The 19,891-nt window shown below is 53.4% G+C and overlaps 4 protein-coding genes across 4 annotated transcripts; 3 read left to right on the top strand and 1 right to left on the bottom strand.

Annotated features, from left to right (window-relative positions):
* Window positions 1-472: 472 nt before the first annotated feature.
* Window positions 473-7,374, bottom strand: ATEG_05040 (bifunctional carbamoylphosphate synthetase/aspartate transcarbamylase; the record flags this gene model as incomplete). The annotated part of the gene is made up of 3 exons (XM_001214218.1): window positions 473-529; window positions 591-6,583; window positions 6,651-7,374. The coding sequence occupies 3 exons, from the start codon at window positions 7,372-7,374 to the stop codon at window positions 473-475; spliced, it is 6,774 nt and encodes a 2,257-aa protein (XP_001214218.1).
* A 1,891-nt stretch (window positions 7,375-9,265) lies between these two features.
* On the top strand, window positions 9,266-12,696 carry ATEG_05041 (uncharacterized protein; the record flags this gene model as incomplete). Its single annotated transcript, XM_001214219.1, has 3 exons — window positions 9,266-9,542; window positions 9,612-10,192; window positions 10,354-12,696. 3 exons carry the CDS (start codon window positions 9,266-9,268, stop codon window positions 12,694-12,696), a joined length of 3,201 nt encoding a protein of 1,066 aa, XP_001214219.1.
* A 3,064-nt stretch (window positions 12,697-15,760) lies between these two features.
* Window positions 15,761-16,581, top strand: ATEG_05042 (synaptobrevin family protein; the record flags this gene model as incomplete). The annotated part of the gene is made up of 2 exons (XM_001214220.1): window positions 15,761-15,798; window positions 15,858-16,581. 2 exons carry the CDS (start codon window positions 15,761-15,763, stop codon window positions 16,579-16,581), a joined length of 762 nt encoding a protein of 253 aa, XP_001214220.1.
* Window positions 16,582-17,760: 1,179 nt separating this feature from the next.
* Window positions 17,761-19,227, top strand: ATEG_05043 (putative C2H2 finger domain protein; the record flags this gene model as incomplete). The annotated part of the gene is made up of 1 exon (XM_001214221.1): window positions 17,761-19,227. The coding sequence occupies one exon, from the start codon at window positions 17,761-17,763 to the stop codon at window positions 19,225-19,227; it is 1,467 nt and encodes a 488-aa protein (XP_001214221.1).
* Window positions 19,228-19,891: the final 664 nt, after the last annotated feature.

Consider the following 19,891-nt stretch of genomic DNA (forward strand, 5'->3'; position numbering starts at 1 on the left):
GTATGGCCCATATGAAACCTGAAGAGCCCAGAAACGCAGTGAGAAACCCAGCATCCGTAGAAGAAACCAAGAGAAACGCCATTTGGAAAGCAAAACACACGACAGAAAACACAACACACAACACACACGACACGAACCCCACATAAAATACACCATACACACACACACACACACACACACACACACACAACCCATACATAAAACACACATAACGGGGATCATCGAGTTCATAAAAGGAAATTCATCTATCTATCATGCGGGCATTTCTAATCCCTCGCGAGAAACCTACGCGGTATATGTAAAACGACATGGCTAACTTTTGAGACACAATCACAAGCCGGAAAAATCCAAAATGCAAGCCAGCAGAACGAAACATTAAGCGAGGTCGCCGTCCACGACAGTCCTGCCATGGAATATAGCACGGTCCCCTCTTCGCGTATATAACGCATAACCTAGAAAAAAGACAATGACCTTAAGGCGCCATGATCAAGGCAAGCAGAGCCATGCGGCAGTAGAGGCCATATCTCATCTGAAGGGTCTAAGTTAGCATCCACACGTAACCCGGTATCCATACAACAAAGGGGACTCACCTGTCTGAAATAAGCCGCCCGCTGGTCAAAGTCGACCTCCTCTGCGATCTCCGCATTACGGGGCAGAGGGTGCATAACGACCATGTGGCTCTTGGCGTGCTTGAGGAGCGCATTGTCAATGATGAAGCTGTTCTTCAGACGCTCGTATTGCTCAAGATCGGCGAAGCGCTCCTTCTGGACGCGAGTAGAGTACAGGACGTCCGAACGAGCAACGATCTCCGGAGTCAACTCCTCGGACTCGACGATCAACTGTCCAGAGGCACGAACCTGCTGGCGGACCTCGTCAGGCAAGGACAGATCCTTCGGGGCGACCAGCTGGATGCGGACATCATAGAACTGGAGCAGCTTGATAAGAGAGTGGACGGTGCGGCCGTATCTCAGATCGCCAGTGAAAGTGATCGTCAAGCCAGTGACGGTACCGAGCTCCTCACGGATGGTGAAGAGGTCAAGGAACGCCTGAGTGGGGTGTTCGACGCTGCCATTGCCACCGTTGATGATGGGCACAGGCGAGAACTTGGCGGCGACCTCGGCGCTGGTGGGAGAGGGGTGGCGGAGAACAACCGCGTCTCCGTAGCAACCCAGAGTGCGGATGGTGTCCTGCAGAGTCTCGCCCTTCTTGGTGGAAGAGTGCTCGGTGGAGATCGCCACCGTGCGTCCGCCCAGACGTTGCATGGCAGCATCGAAGGAGGCAGAAGTACGAGTGGAGGGCTCGTAGAAGAGGGTGCACAGCACACGACCCTTCAGAACGTCAAGAACTCCCTGACGCTGAACCCCAAGGCGGATCTCTTGAGCCACAGTGAAGAGCAGGTGCAGGTCAGAACGGTTGAACTGGCCCACGGAGAGCACATGCTTCTGCTTGAAAGGAGACCGAGCAAGCATCTCAAGCAGAGTGGACGAAACCTGCGGGACGGGGGTGTACAGAGGAGGTCCCAGCTCATTACCGCCCGGAAGGGCCGACTGTTCCAAAGTCTTCCGCGATCTGCTGGGGGTGGAGGCGAGCTGGGCATCAATGGAGGCATCAGCACGGCCAGACACCTTGGGGGAGAGAGCCCGAACGGCAGGAGACGAAGGAGGAATGCGGTGGCTGGACATATCAGTGCCCTTGACGGCGTCAGAGGTGAGTTCGCCATCCAGGCAAGAAGTCTTGCCCTGGAAGGTAACCCGCTTCACGCAGCCGCGGACGTTCTTGCCGTTGAAGGGAGACCAGGCACCCGCACTCTGGTAGAGGTACGGGCGGTCCACTTCAATCTCGACCGAGCTGTCGGCCTGGTCGTGCAGCTCAAAGATCTTCTTCGGGTTCTCATAGAGTCTGGCAATAATGTCATCGACAGTGAGGCGACCCTCCGACACAGCAGTGAACAGGAGAGGGAGAGCCTCTTCAATACCAGTAACGGGAGATGCCTTCTCACCAGCAACCTGGAAGGGGATGCTGCCAATGGAGAAAACGTCGATGGTGCTCAGATGCTCCCAGAGAGCCTTTTGGTCTTCGGCAGAAGGCAAGAAGCTGCACTCGGGGAAGTCCTCCTTGGAGAGGAACAGGCAGTAGATGGAGACATCACAAGTCACCTTCAGACCCTTCTCCTTGCTCAGTGCGATGAGACCAATGTCCTCCTTGGAAGTCACGCTCATGACGTGGATGTTGCGGCTGTGAAGGCTAGCCAGCAGCAGAACAGAAGCAAGGTCAGTAGACTTGGCATCGGTGATGATCGGCTTGGTGGAAGGCCAGGCAGCGAAGTGGCTAGTAACCGCGGCGACCTTGCTAATGTTTCCAGAGAGGTGGTTGAAAGGAATGAACAGGGAGCCAACATCGCCGGTCATCTGGCTGATCTGGTCGGCGTTGGTCGAGGTGGCAACAACGGAGAAGTTGAAGTCACAGTACGAACCAGACTGGGCGTTCTGCTGGACGATGCTCAACGCACGAGAATCGGTGACCGAGTCGCTCACACCAACAGGCATGACACGGACCATACTGAAACCAGCGGCAATAGAGGCCTTGGTGACAGTCTGGAAATCCTTAGATCCAGGAGTGACAAGATCGGGCACGAAAGCAGCGATGTTGATCAATCCAGGAAGGATAACAGTGCGGTGGCTAGTCTGGTAGTCAATGTTCAAGACGTTCAGGTCGTAGTGACGAGCAATGGCCTCGATCAGAATCTTAGCGTTCTTGACATTGGTCACCAAAGGAGTCTGGTAATCCACAGCCATACGACGCGTGCGGTAACCCTTGCTCATGTAGTTGGCAGGACGTCTGAAGCGGTTGTTGGAGGGCAAGTTGATGTAGAGGTCGATAAGGTTGTTGGCCAAGTGCTGAGTGAGCGAGTACTCGGACTTCATGCCCTCATCTTCTCCGGGAAGGACCTCCAGATACTTGACGGGAACACCGTTCTCCTTGAGGAAGTCCGCAGTTCCGGCAGTAGCAAAGAGGTTGAAGCCGATGTCATGAAGCTTCTTGATAGACGGCAACAACTCAAGCTTCTCCTTGTACGAACCAATGGAGAACAGGACATTGCGCTTAGGCAGGCGGAAACCGGTGGACAAGAGGGCCTTGATATAAGCTTCGTACTTGTCGCGACCAAAAGAGGCCACTTCACCAGTGGAGGCCATCTCGACACCCAAAACAGGGTCCGCTCCAGAGAGACGGGAGAAGGAGAACTGGGGAACCTTGACACCAACATAGTCCTTGGGGACGCTGACAGGCGGGTATTCAGCGAAGGGAGCCCCGATCATTGCCTTAGTGGCCATCTCAATCAGATCAACACCCATGACCTTCGACACGAAGGGGAAGGAACGAGAAGCTCTGACGTTGCACTCGATGACCTTGATGTCGTTGTCCTTCGCAATGAACTGAATGTTAAAAGGACCAGTAACGTTGAGGGCGTTTCCGATCTTGCGAGTGGCCTCCTCAATGCGGCGGACGGTCTCAGGATCAAGGTCTTGAGGAGGCAGGATCAAGGTAGCATCACCAGAGTGAACACCAGCGTTTTCCACGTGTTCGGAGATGAAATGGCCGACCATCACACCATTGCGGGCAACAGCATCCATCTCAATTTCCTTGGCGTTCTCAATGTACTTGGTAATGACAACAGGGTGTTCGCGAGAAACGTCGGCGGCCTGGTTGAGGTAGCTGGCCAGGTCATGCTGAGAGTATACGGTGTTCATGGCAGCTCCAGAGAGCACATACGAAGGACGCACAAGCACGGGATAGCCGACCTTGTCACAGAACTCAGTTGCCTCCTCGATGCTGGTCAACTCCTTCCAAGAAGGCTGGTCGACATCGATGCGGTCAAGCATGCGAGAGAACTTATAACGGTTCTCAGCACCATCGATCATCTCAGGGGATGTTCCGAGGATCTTAACATTGAGACGGTGGAGAGGCAGAGCGATGTTGTTAGGGGTTTGGCCACCCATGGAGATGATCACACCGCTAGAGGATTCCAGCTGGTAGATGTCCAGGACGGTCTCCAGGTTGATGTTCTCGAAGTACAGGCGGTCAGCCTCGTCATAGTCGGTACTGACAGTCTCAGGGTTGTAGTTAACCATAACGGTCTTGTGGCCCTGCTCGCGCAAGGTACGAATAGTGCGCACCGAACACCAATCGAATTCGACGGAAGAACCGATTCTGTAGACACCAGATCCCAATACCATGATACCATTATCGTTGAACGCAACGTCGTGCTCAGAAGCGTTGTAGGTCAGATACAGGTAGTTGGTGACCGAAGGGAACTCCGCAGCGACGGTATCAATCTGCTTAACGATAGGGATGATGCCGGCCTCGACACGCAGACGTCTGACAGCAAGTTCGTTGGAGCTGAGGAACTTGGCAAGTTGGCGGTCAGAGAAACCAAGCTGCTTAGCCTCGCGGACAAGAGGTCTGGGGACGGTGGTGGCGTTGTAAGAAGTCAACATCTTACCGAAGTCACTCAGACCCTTCAAGCGGCTAAGGAACCACTTGTCGATCTGGGTGAGCTTCCAGATGTCGTCCACACTGTATCCAGCAGCCATGGCATTGGCAATGGCGAACAGACGCTGGTCTGATGGAGTCTGCAGTTCACCCTTGATGGACATGAGAGCGTTGGTTTCGTTGAATCCCAAGTTATGGAAATCCACAGAACGGATGGCCTTCTGGATGGCTTCCTGGAAGGTGCGTCCGATAGCCATGACCTCACCAACACTCTTCATAGAGGAACCAAGCTGGGTAGACACGCGAGTGAACTTCTTCAGATCCCAGCGGGGAATCTTCACCACACAGTAGTCGAGAGAAGGCTCGAAGCAAGCGCAAGTAACCTTGGTGACAGAGTTCTTGATCTCGTTGAGGGGAATGCCCAGACCCAGCTTAGCAGCGATGAAAGCAAGGGGATAACCAGTAGCCTTGGAGGCGAGCGCCGACGATCTCGACAGACGGGCGTTCACCTCGATAATGCAGTACTCCTTCGAGAAGGGGTTCAGAGCATACTGAATGTTACACTCACCCACCACACCAAGGTGACGAATGACGTTAACGGCCGTGGTACGGAGCATGTTGTAATCCTCGTCAGAGAGGGTCTGGGAGGGAGCCACGACAATGGAGTCACCGGTATGAATACCCAGAGGGTCGAAGTTCTCCATGTTGCAAACAGTGATACAGTTGTCGCGGGCGTCACGGACGACTTCGTATTCGATTTCCTTCCAGCCCTTCATACTCTTCTCGATCAGCACCTGAGGACTGGCAGCAAAAGCCTTGGTGCAAAGCTCCTTAAGCTGACCCATGTCATCGGCGAAACCACTACCGAGACCTCCGAGAGCGTAGGCCGCACGAACAATGACAGGGAATCCGATGTCCTCGACCACTCGGAGAGCCTCCTCGAGGTTGGAGGCAGAGGCCGACTTGGCGCACTTCTCGTTGATGGAGTCCATGCTGCGAGCAAAGAACTCACGATCCTCAGTGGTGATGATAGTGTCGATGGGAGTACCGAGGACCTTGACGCCAAGGGATTCGAACTCATCCTTGAGCTGGATACCCACTTGGAGAGCAGTCTGTCCACCGAAGGTGACGTAGATAGCATCAGGGCGCTCATGCTTGATGACCTTGCGCACGAAATCGGCGTTGACAGGAAGGAAGTACACCTTGTCAGCCAGACCCTTCGACGTCTGGATGGTGGCAATGTTGGGGTTGATCAGAATGGTGTAAATGCCTTCTTCCTTCAGAGCCTTGATGGCCTGACTTCCCGAGTAGTCGAATTCACCGGCCTGGCCAATGCTGAGACCACCGCTGCCCAGGATCAAGACCTTCTTGACGGAGACGCGAGGAGAAGTCTTGATGTTCTCCTCGATCGTGCCACCGGGGAAAGAGACGGGCTTGCGGAGGGCCTCAGGAGAGGCAATGGTATCCTGGATGGTGTTGATGAACACATCGAAGAGGTACTCGGTGTCACGGGGACCGGGCGTGCTTTCGGGGTGGAACTGGACACTGAAGTAGGGCCGGCTCGTGTGTCTGATACCCTCGTTGCTACCGTCGTTGGCGTTCACGAAAAGCTCAGCCCAGCCCTCGGGAAGGGAAGCAGCATCGACGGCGAAACCGTGGTTCTGAGAGGTGATATGGCACTTACCCGACACCATGCTGGTGCAGGGAATGTTGTGACCACGGTTACCGAACTTCATCTTCATGGTCTGGGCGCCCGCGGAGCGAGCGATGAGCTGGTGACCCAGACAAATACCGAAGATGGGCGTGCGTCCGTCTTCAAGAACCTTGGACAGATGCTTCACCGTTGTAGTGAGAGTGGCGGGATCACCAGGACCGTTCGACACAAACAGACCGTCATAGGCGTCTTTAACGAGAGTAGGGAAGTCATAATCCCAGGGAACGACGAGAACCTCGACGCCGCGAGCGAGCAGGCAGCGAAGCTGGTTGAACTTGAGACCAACGTCCAAGCACAACACCCGCACGGGACGGCCCGAGGGGTGCTTCAGGGCGACATTTTCGGGAGGGGAGAAGAGCTTGGGTTCGCGAATAGAGACTGCGTGTAGATCGAGTCAGTGCTCAAGAACACATCATGCGTATAAACTTGGGCAGGGATCACTCACCTTCGCTCACAAGGTTCTTCTTGTTGGGGTCCACCCACTCGATCTGTTCGAAGGACGGCCTCCAGGTGTCTTTCTCGGTCGAGGGGGCAGTGCCGTTGACGGACTCCGTCTTCTGGAGAAGCATGCGGCCAAGCATGCTACCCTTCTGACGGATGCGCTTGGTGAGAGCACGGGTATCCACACCGTGCATGGCAGGGATGCCCTGCTCCTTGAGCCACTGGCCGAGAGACGACTCGGCCAAGAAGTGCGAGTAGTCCTCGCCGGCATAGGTGGCCACGACCAGAGCCGCGACATGGATTTCAGTCGACTCGAAGTACTTGGGCAGCGTCTTCAACAGCTCGTCCATGATCTCCCGCGAAGGGACACCATAGTTGCCCACCAAGGGGAAAGTCATGACCAGGATCTGGCCGCGGTAGGAGGGGTCCGTAATGGACTCCGGGTAACCCACCATCCCGGTCTGGAAGACCAATTCACCCGCCACGCTCTTTTCCGCACCAAAGCTGTAGCCCTGGTAGACGGTACCATCCTCGAGTTCGAGAGCAAACATCTTATCGCTGCTGCCCCGAACTCGAGGAGAAGCGGGAGGGATCACGGCGCCATTGCTGGCGGTCAAGGAGGGGAGAGGGTGCAATTCCTTGTTGATCTGATTGTAGGCCACGGCCCCTCCAGACAAGGGGCTCGAAGGAAGCGCGGCCTCGTCGTGACCGGCGGCAGGCACAGACATGATGCTGACTATGAGGGGCAGAGGGGAAAGGTCCTCTCGGGGACAGTATGGGTGAGGTAGGTCACTCTACCGTAGCATCAGCAGCCTCCAAAACTCTAGAGAAGAAAGAGAGAAGGAGGAGTTTCGAGAAGGGAGGGTAGTTTTGCTGCTGCTTCTGCACGGGAGAGATAGAGAAGAGAGGGGAAGCAGAAGAGGAGGAGAGAAGAAGAAAAAAAAGATTTCCTGAACCGGACTGGCAGAATAAAATTTTGTGTACTGCGGGCTGAGGGAGCTCTCTGATTGGCTGCAGGGGCTCACCGATCCGGGGATCGTTGGTCATTCTGCCGAGAATCACCGCCTGCAGAAATTTTTCTATTTTCTTTTCCGTTCTTTTTTTCTTCGGTGGACCAAGGGATTTTGCCGCCTGCCGTGGTGTTGGGAAGCGGGCAGTGGGACAGTTCCCAGTCAATTGAACGCCGTCATTGGAGACGGTAAGTGATTTTGTATTTTTTTTTCCGTGGCTAGCGACGTCATGGAATGAGGAATCTCTGCAGGAAGGGGTTGCCGCATGTCGTGTTGCATATGCACACGGGTTTCTATTTCGAGGGATTCCCGACCCTCCGGTTAATTTAGATCATTTAGATAAGATCGAAATCAGCACACTAATTCTAAGGACCATTCGCGATCCTGGGTATATGATGTATCCAGTTCACTCCCTCCTACAGTACAGAGTAGTACAGTCATAAGACAGTGGTCGGTATTTCACTCCTCGGCTGTTTTCCCGAACCTATTTTTATGGGGACGAAAATTCTCTGGCGTTGCCACTGCCAGGATTTGGTCGACAGGCCTTGCAGGCGGTGAGGCGCCCTCACCGCAGTGGCTCCAGTGGATGGTCTGGATCCAACCCAATCTCGTGGTTCACAATACAAGTATCTTCGGGACTGTACTTAATACTCCGTAGACATTGTGATGAAGGTAGAATTGCGCTCCTCATGTCCTAAATATTCATATCTTCTAATGCGTTCGAATATCTTCGACATGGTTCAACTTCATGTATCTACTCCGTAGGTCTACCCCAAGTGGCTATATATTTTATTACCAGGAAGCTTAACGATCCCGAGACCCGCCTCTATAACATTGCCAGATTTGTAACTGAAGAACGAAAGTACTGTAACTACTTGTGCACTTGAATCCATATAGGAAAGCCCAATGACGTATCCATCAACATTCTAATTGAAAGAAAGGAGAAAGGATACCTAGCGGAGTACCAGCACTTCGATTCAACGTCATAAGTGGGATATACCCTGTGCACCGCCAAAGAGGGGGATCAACTCCCCGCATTCCGTCGCAGTGGTCATTGGTGTGTTGTATCCCTCTTCTCTCCGAATTACCTCCTTGGTACTGGACTAGTAGTGGGAGTAGTAGACATAGTGGTGCTTGGACTATAAGCAGGGACTGATATGAGAGCTTAACGGGCCAACCAAACCAGCAGATGATGGGAACATGGGCCACCCTTATCTCCGCCACCCTCTCCGATCGTCAACAAACAGTCCATTAATGGCGCTGCAACTTCAACAACTACATTTCTGCCAATTCCCAGTGCTCATGCTGCAGTGATCACCCCCTCCACTACTTCTGCAGCTGCATGATCATCAAGCAGACGTTCATGTGAGCTGCACCAGCGATCCTCCAGCCAGAAAACAAAAACTGGAGTCAATCTAGACTGGTCGGCTTCGGCCCGTTCGTTAAATTTCTCGCCTGTCACGCGGAGCCGCGATGATAGCCACTCGATCAGCCCTCCTCCTCCCAGTCTTTACCTCGCTTCTCCTTATCTCCCCTCCGACCTCCTCCACCGATCACCGGGGGTAATGTCGTGAAAACTCCTATTGAATCCGACCCGGGGATTCCAACCATGCTGGCATCCCTTCTCCGTCCCAAGAAACGACGCGTATATGCCGAACGCTCTCCCTTCTCGTCCCCGTACACTACGCGAGAATCCGCCTGGCCAATTCTCCAGCGTAACTCTGGACCGGGCTATCACCAGATCCAAGACCACCCCGCGGATGACCATGGCATCGAACATACAGAGTACGACGACGAGGACGCCGATGGTGAAGATGGCGAAGATGAGGAAGATGGCCCGATCGAGTCCACTCCGTTACTCCCCATCTTCTCGGCTTCCCACCTAGGTATGAAGTCTGACTTGGAGCTTCTTTTCCTTACCAAAGGTACCCTACTAACGGAGAATGCACATTTAGACACCCTTCCTGTGTACGATATTACTCACGCCATTCGTCCCCTCATCGTGTCGCGCTGCGAGACTACCTTGACGTGGGATCAGTTACGGTCGCCTCAGATCTCCCAGTTCCTTGTCAAACCAATCCAACAAAAAATCCGCGCCTTTCACTTCTCCCGAGCCACCTTGTACGCGTTGTTGACCAATTGCCTGCAATTCAACCGGGAAGTCCATCTCAACCCTGGGAACAGCGGCGTCAATCAAACTCGCGCGATGGTGAGCGAACTCCTTGCCATGAAGTTGTTGAGGGAGTACACGACCCAGGGAATTGATTATGCGCTTTGTACGAATTCTATCCCCGGCAGGGCCAACCCCGTGCCAGGGACCGGAAGTTGCTGGCAGCCGACCCCGGGCACCAAGCGATTTGCAGGGGTAGCTCGTATCTCTTGTCTCGAGATCGCCATTCGTACCCCAGGCCCAAGCGGTTTCTGTCTCACCCTCTTGTTGTACAGCAGCTGGAGGCAATCTGGGCGGGCACCATCGTCTTTCATTCGGCCGCCGATTACCTCCACCGCGCTCCACCTAAATCGCCCGATCGGAATGGTAGGCCGCTGTATGGCGCCATACCAGGCAATCCTACAGCAATCCAGCCGAATCACTCAAACTTGAGATCGTCTGATCTGCGACGCTCGGTGACTCTCTATGATCCCCGAGATGCGTCTCTATTCAAGCTTTCCCGATTGAGGGTGCCTCGGTACAGGCAGTTTCTTTCAACGCTGTCCTTTGCTGTATTGTTGGCGTTATTCCTGGCAGTCCTCCAGAGACGACATGTGGAGATCACGTCGTTGGAGATCGTGTTCTGGTTCTGGAGCACAGGCTTCATGCTGGATGAGATTGTTGGTTTCAATGAACAGGGATTTAGCCTGTATTTGATGAGTTTTTGGAATCTGTTTGACCTCGGTATTCTATTCCTCCTGTTCTGTTACTATTGCATGCGCCTATATGGTGCACTGATGCCAATCACTCGAACCCACGCTATTGCCAACCAAGCCTACGACATCCTGGCTGCAAACGCCGTTCTTCTCGTCCCTCGGCTTTTCTCAGTTCTCGACCACTACCGATACTTCTCACAACTACTGATTGCTTTCCGGATAATGGCATCTGACTTGGTCGCTGTCTTTCTTCTGATCATCATCGCCTGCAGTGGCTTCTTTGTCGCATTTACTCTTTCCTTTGGGCAAGGCCAGGACCAGTCGCCCGGTTCTGTTGCGTTCGCTCTATTTCAGATGCTGATGGGCTTCACTCCAACCGCCTGGACGCTTTGGGATGAGTATAACACCCTGGGAAAAGTCATTCTGACGATCTTCCTATTCATCTGTCATTTTGTGGTTGTCACCATTCTGATCACCGTTCTCACCAACTCCTTCATGGGTATTGTACAGAATGCCAATCAGGAACACCAGTTCTTGTTCGCTGTCAACACCATTTCCATGGTGAAATCCGATGCGCTGTTTTCTTATGTGGCACCGACAAACATCCTTGCCTGGCTTATCACACCGCTGCGTTACCTGATGCCCTTCAGACAGTTCGTTCGGGTCAATCGCACAATCATCAAGGTCACCCATCTACCTATCCTCTTTACAATCTGCTTATACGAAAAGACGATTTTGAGCTCAAAAGTGGTGGAACCTACCGATCTCGTCGATCCGCAGGCTCAGCGCGATATGGTGAGCCGGCCTCGGCCTCCCCGTCATAGCCGCTTCAGGGCATTCACCTCCAATGCCCCTCGCCTGGTACGGGAACCATCCGTCGCGACATACCAGAAGGACCGTGCCCTGGAAGAGGTGTTTCGACAGCCCTTCCAAAGTGCAAACCGGGACCGTAGGCGAGATGCTGGCACTCGAGAGAGCAACAACATTGTGCACAACTGGATGAAAACCATGGGCTCAGGCCCTGTTCATCCACCCGATGAGCAAGACTCAGACGAAGTCAGCCGACTAGAAAAGCGTTCGCGAAGGCTACGTTACTCGCCACGGAGCCGGCGAACACGAAGTCTGCGCGACTTTACCGCATCGAATCGCTCCGCAGTTTCCGATCCCGAGGAGCAAGTCAATCCCGTCGCCTCGTCCCCAGCTACTCCACGGCCCGGGAGAGCATTTTTGACGCCCACGCGAACCCGGCAACTTTCGCGACACACCGGAATGGAAGGCGACGACGAGCTTACAAGTGAGGACAACGATGACTGGGTTGAAGACCAGCCCTCGAGTGATGGGGATAGAAAGCCGACGGACAAGGACTGGGGGAAGTCGCCTGAAAGCCCTGGGAAGTCAACCCCCAAATTCTACAGCTCGAGACCGTCGACCGCGAAGGTCAAGTCTCGCAAAACCAGCCCGACGCGGCGACCTCGATATCACACGCGGAACGCATCGGCCGCCACAATGCTGTACAACCCGCTGTCCCCAGCGAGCGATGGCGAGGCAAGCGAGACCACATCGATCCCCATCCGGCCTCGCGCCACGACTCCTGATCACGAGGGCCCGGCCAATGTGTCAACGGCTGTTGACCACTGGATGCTGCGGAGACACAGTCTCGATGACAGCCGCAGTCGGAATGCGACCATACCGAGGTCCAACCACATGTCCGTACCGGACCTGGGCAATTTCCTCACCCCGGACGCTCGGTACAGGGAGCGACGCCAGGCATCGATTTTGGATGCGCTCGGATCCGACCTGGGCGATAACCGTGCGATTGCGAATGGTTTCCTCGGCGGTGTGCCCATGAGTTTGACGACGCAGATGGAATATGCCACGGGTGGCATGCGCCGACAAGGCAGCCCTAGCAGCAGCCAAGACATGCTCAGTAAACTCGTGCTGGCTCGGATGAACAACATCGAGGAGGGGTTCCGCGAAGTCATCCGGGAAGTGAAGGACCTTCGTCGTGAAGGGACAAGTCGGAGCCAGAGTCGGCCCGATGAGCACAGAGATGTTCAACGCGAGAAGAAAAGACGCATCGAACGGAAGGTTCAAGGGTCGCGGAAAAGCAAGACGAGCAGCGAAGGACGACATTCGGACGACGTTTCAGTGGAGCCCCACTTGATAGATGTATAGCGCATACGTTTCTCAGCGAGCGGATGCCAATCTCGATCGATGTATATTAGATACCTGATAGTCATGTTCATATCTGCGTAATCTACCTATATACTAATGAAGAACAAATTCTACCAAACCTGTCTATTGCATAAGGCTGATTTCAAGGAGCCATCAAGCAGATTCAGGCTCATACACTTCGATATACTCGGCGGCTACAAGTACATTTATGGCCTATGGATAGGCCGAGGCTGCCAGCTGTCCTGCATGATCTTCCCAGTCAGCCTTGTCCCTCTGCGACCAACATCCCTGTGGCACAGCCTCACCTCCCTTAGTCTACGGGGTAGTCGTGAGCTTCTTTCTACACCCCACTTCGATAAGCATCCCGCCATCCTTCATAAGACGCTCTTCTCTCACCATTTCTTCTGCCCTTCCACAACATCGATCTCTTCTTTATGCTTGTTGGACAACGCGGTTAAGACCGTCGGCCACTGATCGGCTAATTAGGCTGCAATAGTGAATCCCCCTCCAGCCTGACCCGCGATCATCTACCTATACCTCCATCCAACCGTTCTTCGTGCCTGTTCAACATGGACGAACCAAGATCCAACTACTTGGATGATCCTTCACTTCTCATCGAGGGGCTTTCCCCGCCTGTTGATTATGCGCTGCCAAAATTATCGTCAACTCCATATCCCCCTCTACTCATGATGGAGGATGCAGATACACTGGCGTATATTGACCCTGCGCCTCCGGAGTCAACTGGGTCCAATGTGCCCCGTCTGAACCAAACAGTTCCCCACAGGATCCGGAGCAAACCCCTTCTCGAGACTGGCTCCCCGTACTTCCACAAGCTCTTTGAGCCAAAGACACAGGCACGCACAATCAATCGCCGCAAGCTACAAGGGAATCTCCCGGAGTCGATCAAATATGTGATCGATCTCACCCCTCCATTGGAGGGAGACGATGCGGTTATCTTTCTCACGGAACTGTCTTGTCCCATGGGGATCAGGACCTGGACGCAGTTCGCCGAAATATGGCATTTACCCGTACCCTGTATTGGGGGTGGCGACGAAGGAACCCGGGTTACTAAGGAGCCGGACTTGCCAGATTCCAAGAAATCACTGCCCGTGGAGTATTCGCCAATTCGACATCGCATCGGTATCGAAAACATCCTTCAGGCTTTACAAGGCATACCCCCTGTGCTCGATTCTCCTTGCAAGTTCTGGACCTTTTTCTCGCTTGCTCGAGTGTTTGAGATTGCCATGGTCACCAGCATCTGTGACTTGATTCTAGCATGGCTCTACACGGGGACGAACAAACGCCTGATTGAAACTCAGCCTGAAGTCGCATACAAGGTTGCCTGCGGGACCCGCTGCAGAGATCTTTGCCGGGATTGTTTCGCTATCCTGGTGGGTGAGGAGGCGTTGCTGCTGCTCGCGCATTCCCAGAAACCAGTCATGCTGAAGAGACCGCAACGGACGCTCCACGGGCGAGTTCGTGATTCCATAGATGACGATGAGCTGCAGCGTGTCGAACACGCGAGTAAATCGTTCGTTGAATATGTGCTTGATCAGTTCGTTCAGCTGGCAGGAGCTGACATGCACTGGCTAACGACCCTGCCGTCGCTTCAAAGACTCCTGGACTATACCCCCATAAATGAGGAAGAACAGTCTGTTGTGCATGACCTGCTCACCACTCTGAAAGATTTCGTGAGGTCTCGGATCGTTTCAAACCTGGTTGAAGATAGACCAATGGTCTTGCACTCGTCTTTCCCTCTAGCTGAGCGGGCGTATCCATCAAAGCTGTATCATTGGGCCTATGTGCATATGAGCTACCCGGAACGTCTCATGTGCAAATCCTTCTGGGAAAGGCTGAAGGATGAACAATTCTCGCATATATACTCTGCGAAGATGCTGAAATTGAAGGGCGCGTCCATCGCTGACCTTGGCGCTCACATATCGGCACTGAAAAGTCAGGACCACGCAAAGATCAGGACAATACAACATAGAGACCTGGTCTACGATATCATGCGGGTCTACGATCTCTTTGGTTCATCCTACGTACCAGAAAACCTCGCCATAGAAGATGTCTCAGCGCCTGCGGCTGTTTCGCACGCCCTCGATTCTTGGAATATCAATGTTCACCCGACAAGTGCAGACCGTCCTTTTAGTTTCACCGCGTTTATCATAGAAGTCTCTCGATATCTTCAGTACCACGCGGGGCGGATGGCTGGAGTTGGCAAAGGGTCCATGGACTACGAGATTACCGATACACTTACCTGCCTGACCGATAACGAATTCAAATATCTTCCTCTATGGGCAGGAGGTAACGATGACGGGTCCGGAGGGGTCTTCGGGGATCAAGACATCCCGGACCTTGACACAGGAGGATTCTCACGACCTGGGCCGGCCATCCATACGGGTAGCACTATATCGTCGTCCCGTTCAGCCTCTATCATTGGTGCAAGGGAGCACGAAAGTACGACGCAGGGGGCTTCGTATAGAACGACAGATGGATATCAAACAGCTGAGGTGAAGTCCATGGACTTCGAGTTTCCTCCGTCCAACGATGGGACGAGAGACACTGAACCGTCTGCCCTCTGCAGCTCTGCAAACGCTAGCCTCTCACTAAGCATGGACTCTACAATGGCCACTGATTATGACTTGATAGGCACTGGGAGTGACAGCAGTGAGACTGTTATTCTGGGCAATGCGAGCTACTCGGAGAGTCTGAGTGAATTTGAGGAGTTGGACATTCACAGTGGGGAGCTGAGCCATTCGGAAGTTTCTTAATTTCGAGTTTGTATAGCAGAATTTAGTTACGATAGATATGCCCTTTATATATTGTACGAGCACAGTGCGGAGTAGTAAAGATTTTCCCTCCCATTCTTCGGCAGCACTGTCTACAGATGCCTAACACGTGATGCAATCCGGGGTTCTTGGCGCCGACGTCACGGGTGGCTGCCTCAATTCCACTCCAAACTCCAGCAATCTCACGAAACACGTCAGGAGAGACGACCCTCAAAAGATTATTACCGTCATTTTCTGTGTTTTGCTCGTCCACCTCTGAGTAGGCTACCATCATGGCCTCGTCCTCGAAGCCATCGAGCTTTCTGCTCTAGTAAGTCGCCGCCTCCCATCAACCCCATCCCCCCGTATCACGCTGACATCCATCCAAAGCTCTTGTATAGCCCATCGCACCACGATCCTCGCCGAACATTCCGCCCCAGGAACCTCCTCCACCGCCGCCTCCTCCCTCGCCTCCATCATCCTGCCCAAGATCACCCACGACAAGCCCCAAAAGCTCACCTACACCCATGAGCGTCTCTTCGTGCACTATATCGCCGACTCGCCGACAGGACCGTCCGAGGACTCCAGCCGTCAGGAGCCCGACTCGTATGCGCCCCTGAGCTACATCGTCGTCGCGACGGCCGAGCAGGGCCGCCGCATCCCGTTCGCTTACCTCCTCGAGATGAAGCGCAAGTTCCTGTCGACGTATCCGCCGGCCAGCACCGACTTCGCCTCGCTGCCGGCCTACGGCTGCGCCGGGTTCAACTCCGAGCTCCGCGCCCTGCTGCAGACGTACAACACCGCTCCGCCGTCGGATTCGCTCGCCTCCGCCCGCAGGGAGATCGACAGCGTGCGCGATATCATGACTGAGAATATTGAGCGGGTGCTCGAGCGCGGTGAACGTATCGATTTGCTAGTGGATAAGACTGATCGGCTGGGTGGGAGTGCGCATGATTTCCGTATGCGGAGTCGCGGCCTGCGCCGGCGGATGTGGTGGAAGAATGTGAAGCTGATGGTTTTGCTCGCGGTTGTGATTATCTTCCTGTTGTATCTGTTTATCGGGATCGGCTGCGGACTGCCCGCTTGGGGGAAGTGTGTTGGACACAGCGAGTGATGGGTTTGCGAGCTGTCGTAGTTGCTACGCTGCACTGTATTTCTGGGGATTGATTTCATGATACCTTACGATAAGATGTGTTCTCTGCGATTCAGCATGGGTTTATCTTGTATCATATTGAGCAATGCGAGTTTGTTTCTTATACACTGACGGCATAGGAGTCAAATGTATGTTGTAATGGGTTGGATGGGCGTTTCGACACTGCAGGTCCAACTGGATCTGTAGTGTCGGTACCCTATATGACTACCTAGACACGATCTATTGTCCGAAATAATTGACCGTAGTAAACGCAATTCCATTGATAACTCTATATGCATTACAAGTTATGTATCTCACTCTCAAACTCGCAGCTTCATGTAGTAATCAGTGCGAGTCTGCAAGCGAGGCAGAAGAACCTCTGGTTAGACCAGATGGTGGTTGCGTCCTGCGATTCCTTCTGCGCCAGCCGTATACCTCTTCAACCATGAGAATCCGTCTGGGACGGGATTGATGAGGAGATAATCTGGCGCCACTAGTATAAAGAGTCTGGGAGAAGCTGCTGCGAGGTAGCTGGATTAAAACTTCATAAGATCCGTTGAAACCCGAGAGACAGAATAGCGGATGTCTTGAGCAGGACAGCTTCATGGGAGAGAAAGCATTAATCCTTTCCATTCGAAGCATGCACCTGAGTCGATGGTGAGACAGAAACCTGATCCAGAGCAGATTAATTTGTGTTGGGTTCTCTTGTGATTGCAGCAAGAAAGAGAAAACAAATTGTAATCTTTGGGAGGATTTGACAAGTTTTGCTGGGCTAAAGCATTAGCGAATGATCACATGTGCGTCACATGATACACCGCTTAGGGTTGTTGCCCGATCATTGGCTGCCAGCAGAACCGAGCAGAGTCCCACCGCCCGCCGATCGATTCAAATGCTTTGGGTAGGCGGTCAGTCGGAACAAGCGTCTTGATCCACGATCAGGGCAAAGTCCAAACATCGTCGCGCCATCGTAAGGTGTCTAGTAGGTGCTCTACTTCACCTCACTCCCTGGCCGGTTGGACTTCAGTAACTTCGTTTCGATCTCCCTCATTGTACCTTCAATTTGGAATTGCATATTCTTTTTTGATCCTTCTCACCATGTCCCAATATCTATAACAGATCCCTGCACGAAGCTACTTCGCATTACTCTCCCGACCTGCAATAATGGCGCAAGACGACTACAACTGGCTAGAGAGCTATCTACCAGCCGGGGACACCCATAACCATCATGGACATCCCGATATCACCCCGCAACCTCCAAATGGGAGGCCCTCCTCTCCATATTTCCACCAACCTGCTGTTTCGCAACCACCAACACAATATACGTTGCCCTGCGCGCCCCCACAACCAGTCGCCTACATGAACGTCGGAACCAACTCTCAAGCAACCAATCGAAGTTACCATCAAGGGTCATTATATCGGGTTGCGCCGTATTATGGTCTTTCTGTTCCTCAACCACCTGCGCAACCCCCCAACATGCCTCTCCGACAACAGGCAACACAAACACCCTTCCCGCAAGATACACTTCAGAATAATTTCCGATCCATGTCCAAATTTGTTCAATACCCTCCCACCCTCTCCAATATGGCGCCTTTCTCGAGAGACACCGCAATCGAGGGTCCCCAGACTAAAAGACCTTGCATCCGAGATACGCCAATGCCGAATTCTGCTCCTAAGCTTTCGTCCGCCGACTTCTCCTCATTCAATTTTACACCACAAGATACGTCCGATAAGTCCTACTTGAAGAATCGCGCAGATATCGTGAAGCCGTTTAAAGAAACGGATGCAGCGAAGAAGGCTGCGTACAATCCTGCTACCATCGCTCGTGATGTGTTAATTGCTGCGGGACGGCACCCGACAGAACGACCGTTGAACCACCATCTACTTCGCCTGCGCGACAACTTTGCTGCTGTCGATTTGACTTCTGATTTGGCGAGCTTTCGCTGGGATTTGGTGGACCCTGGCCAACCTACTGCACCTACTCCTACTGACCTGGATCGTGTCGCGAAATCACGTGGTGATAACGAGATGCGCACTCCAGATCCGCGTTCCGCGCCTGTGCCCGTCGCACCCGCGCAGACACCTCCAACGCCGCTCCCCGCTGTCAACACCCACCACCACAACAAAAATAATAGCAATATCCAGCACCCCTCACCTGCGACTCAGCAGGCCAACACACAAAATCGGGGCATTCAGCCTCCATCCCGTCGGCAAACTCCTCTGGAAACGACGAAACCCATCTCTCGGCCTCCGTCGCAGCCCCCAGTCCACTCCAACAGCCCGGCTGTCCAGCCTAAGATGGTCGTTGGTAAGAGACCGCCAGGTAGGCCGCCCAAGTCTTCCAAACCTCCCATGGTGGAAAAGCCCGCTGGTGTACCGTATCCAGTGTACCGCTGCTGCTGGCGGAACTGTTGCGCCGAGCTGCATAACCTGGATATGCTGAAGAGACATATCGGTCGGACTCATATTCCACACACGCTCGTCTGCGAATGGACAGATTGCACCGTGACCAAGAACATGCCGGCGGTCGAGCTGCTGCGACACGTGAAAAAAGAGCATATTGAGCCCATCGCATGGAAGCTGGGCGATGGACCCTCGGTGCCCCGAACAAGTGAGAAAGCCACTAGATGATTGCTGTTCCTTTTACATGCTTTGTTGTTAAGAGAACCCTGATCATTAATACTTGGTCTGTTTTTGCGATCTAGTCGATGATACCGCTGGCAGTCCGGTCCCGAAGACTATCCCAGAACTGAATCACCCCGAGGGCGAGGATTCGCTGATATTCCCTGCGAGCGACAGTTCGATTCGGGCGTTCAATAAAGTGCACGGGAAGCACTCTCAGCGCGAGAAAGCGATGGAGATTATGAAGGCTGTGCAGAGGATGAAGGAGCACGTTGGGTTTGGGTTGGACCCCGGTGGTTGTCAGCTGGCGACTCCGGCTCGCAACGAGAGAGTCAGCAATGAAGAGAATTTTTACAAAGTGCGGTCCGAACGATAGATACCCCTTTCGCGTCTACGCTTTGATGCATTGGAAAACGGCGTTCAATGGTTGGTCCACAGGGTTGTCTTGATGATGGAGTTGATTCGCACTCTTCTACAAGCATTGCATGTATAATAGCCAGCCAAAGCATGAATCTGTTGATTTAGACCATTCCATACGGAGTCATCATTCCTTAGTACTATACACCAATCGACACTGCAAGCAGTCGCTCCAGTCGAGGTTGCAGGCGGGGGTATCCATTTGTGTTCTATCCCTCAGATCCTTAAATCACCGAAGAAAACAGGCTAAACGAGA

This window comes from Aspergillus terreus, genomic scaffold (assembly GCF_000149615.1).
Source record: "Aspergillus terreus NIH2624 scaffold_7 genomic scaffold, whole genome shotgun sequence".
Classification (NCBI taxonomy): domain Eukaryota; kingdom Fungi; phylum Ascomycota; class Eurotiomycetes; order Eurotiales; family Aspergillaceae; genus Aspergillus; species Aspergillus terreus.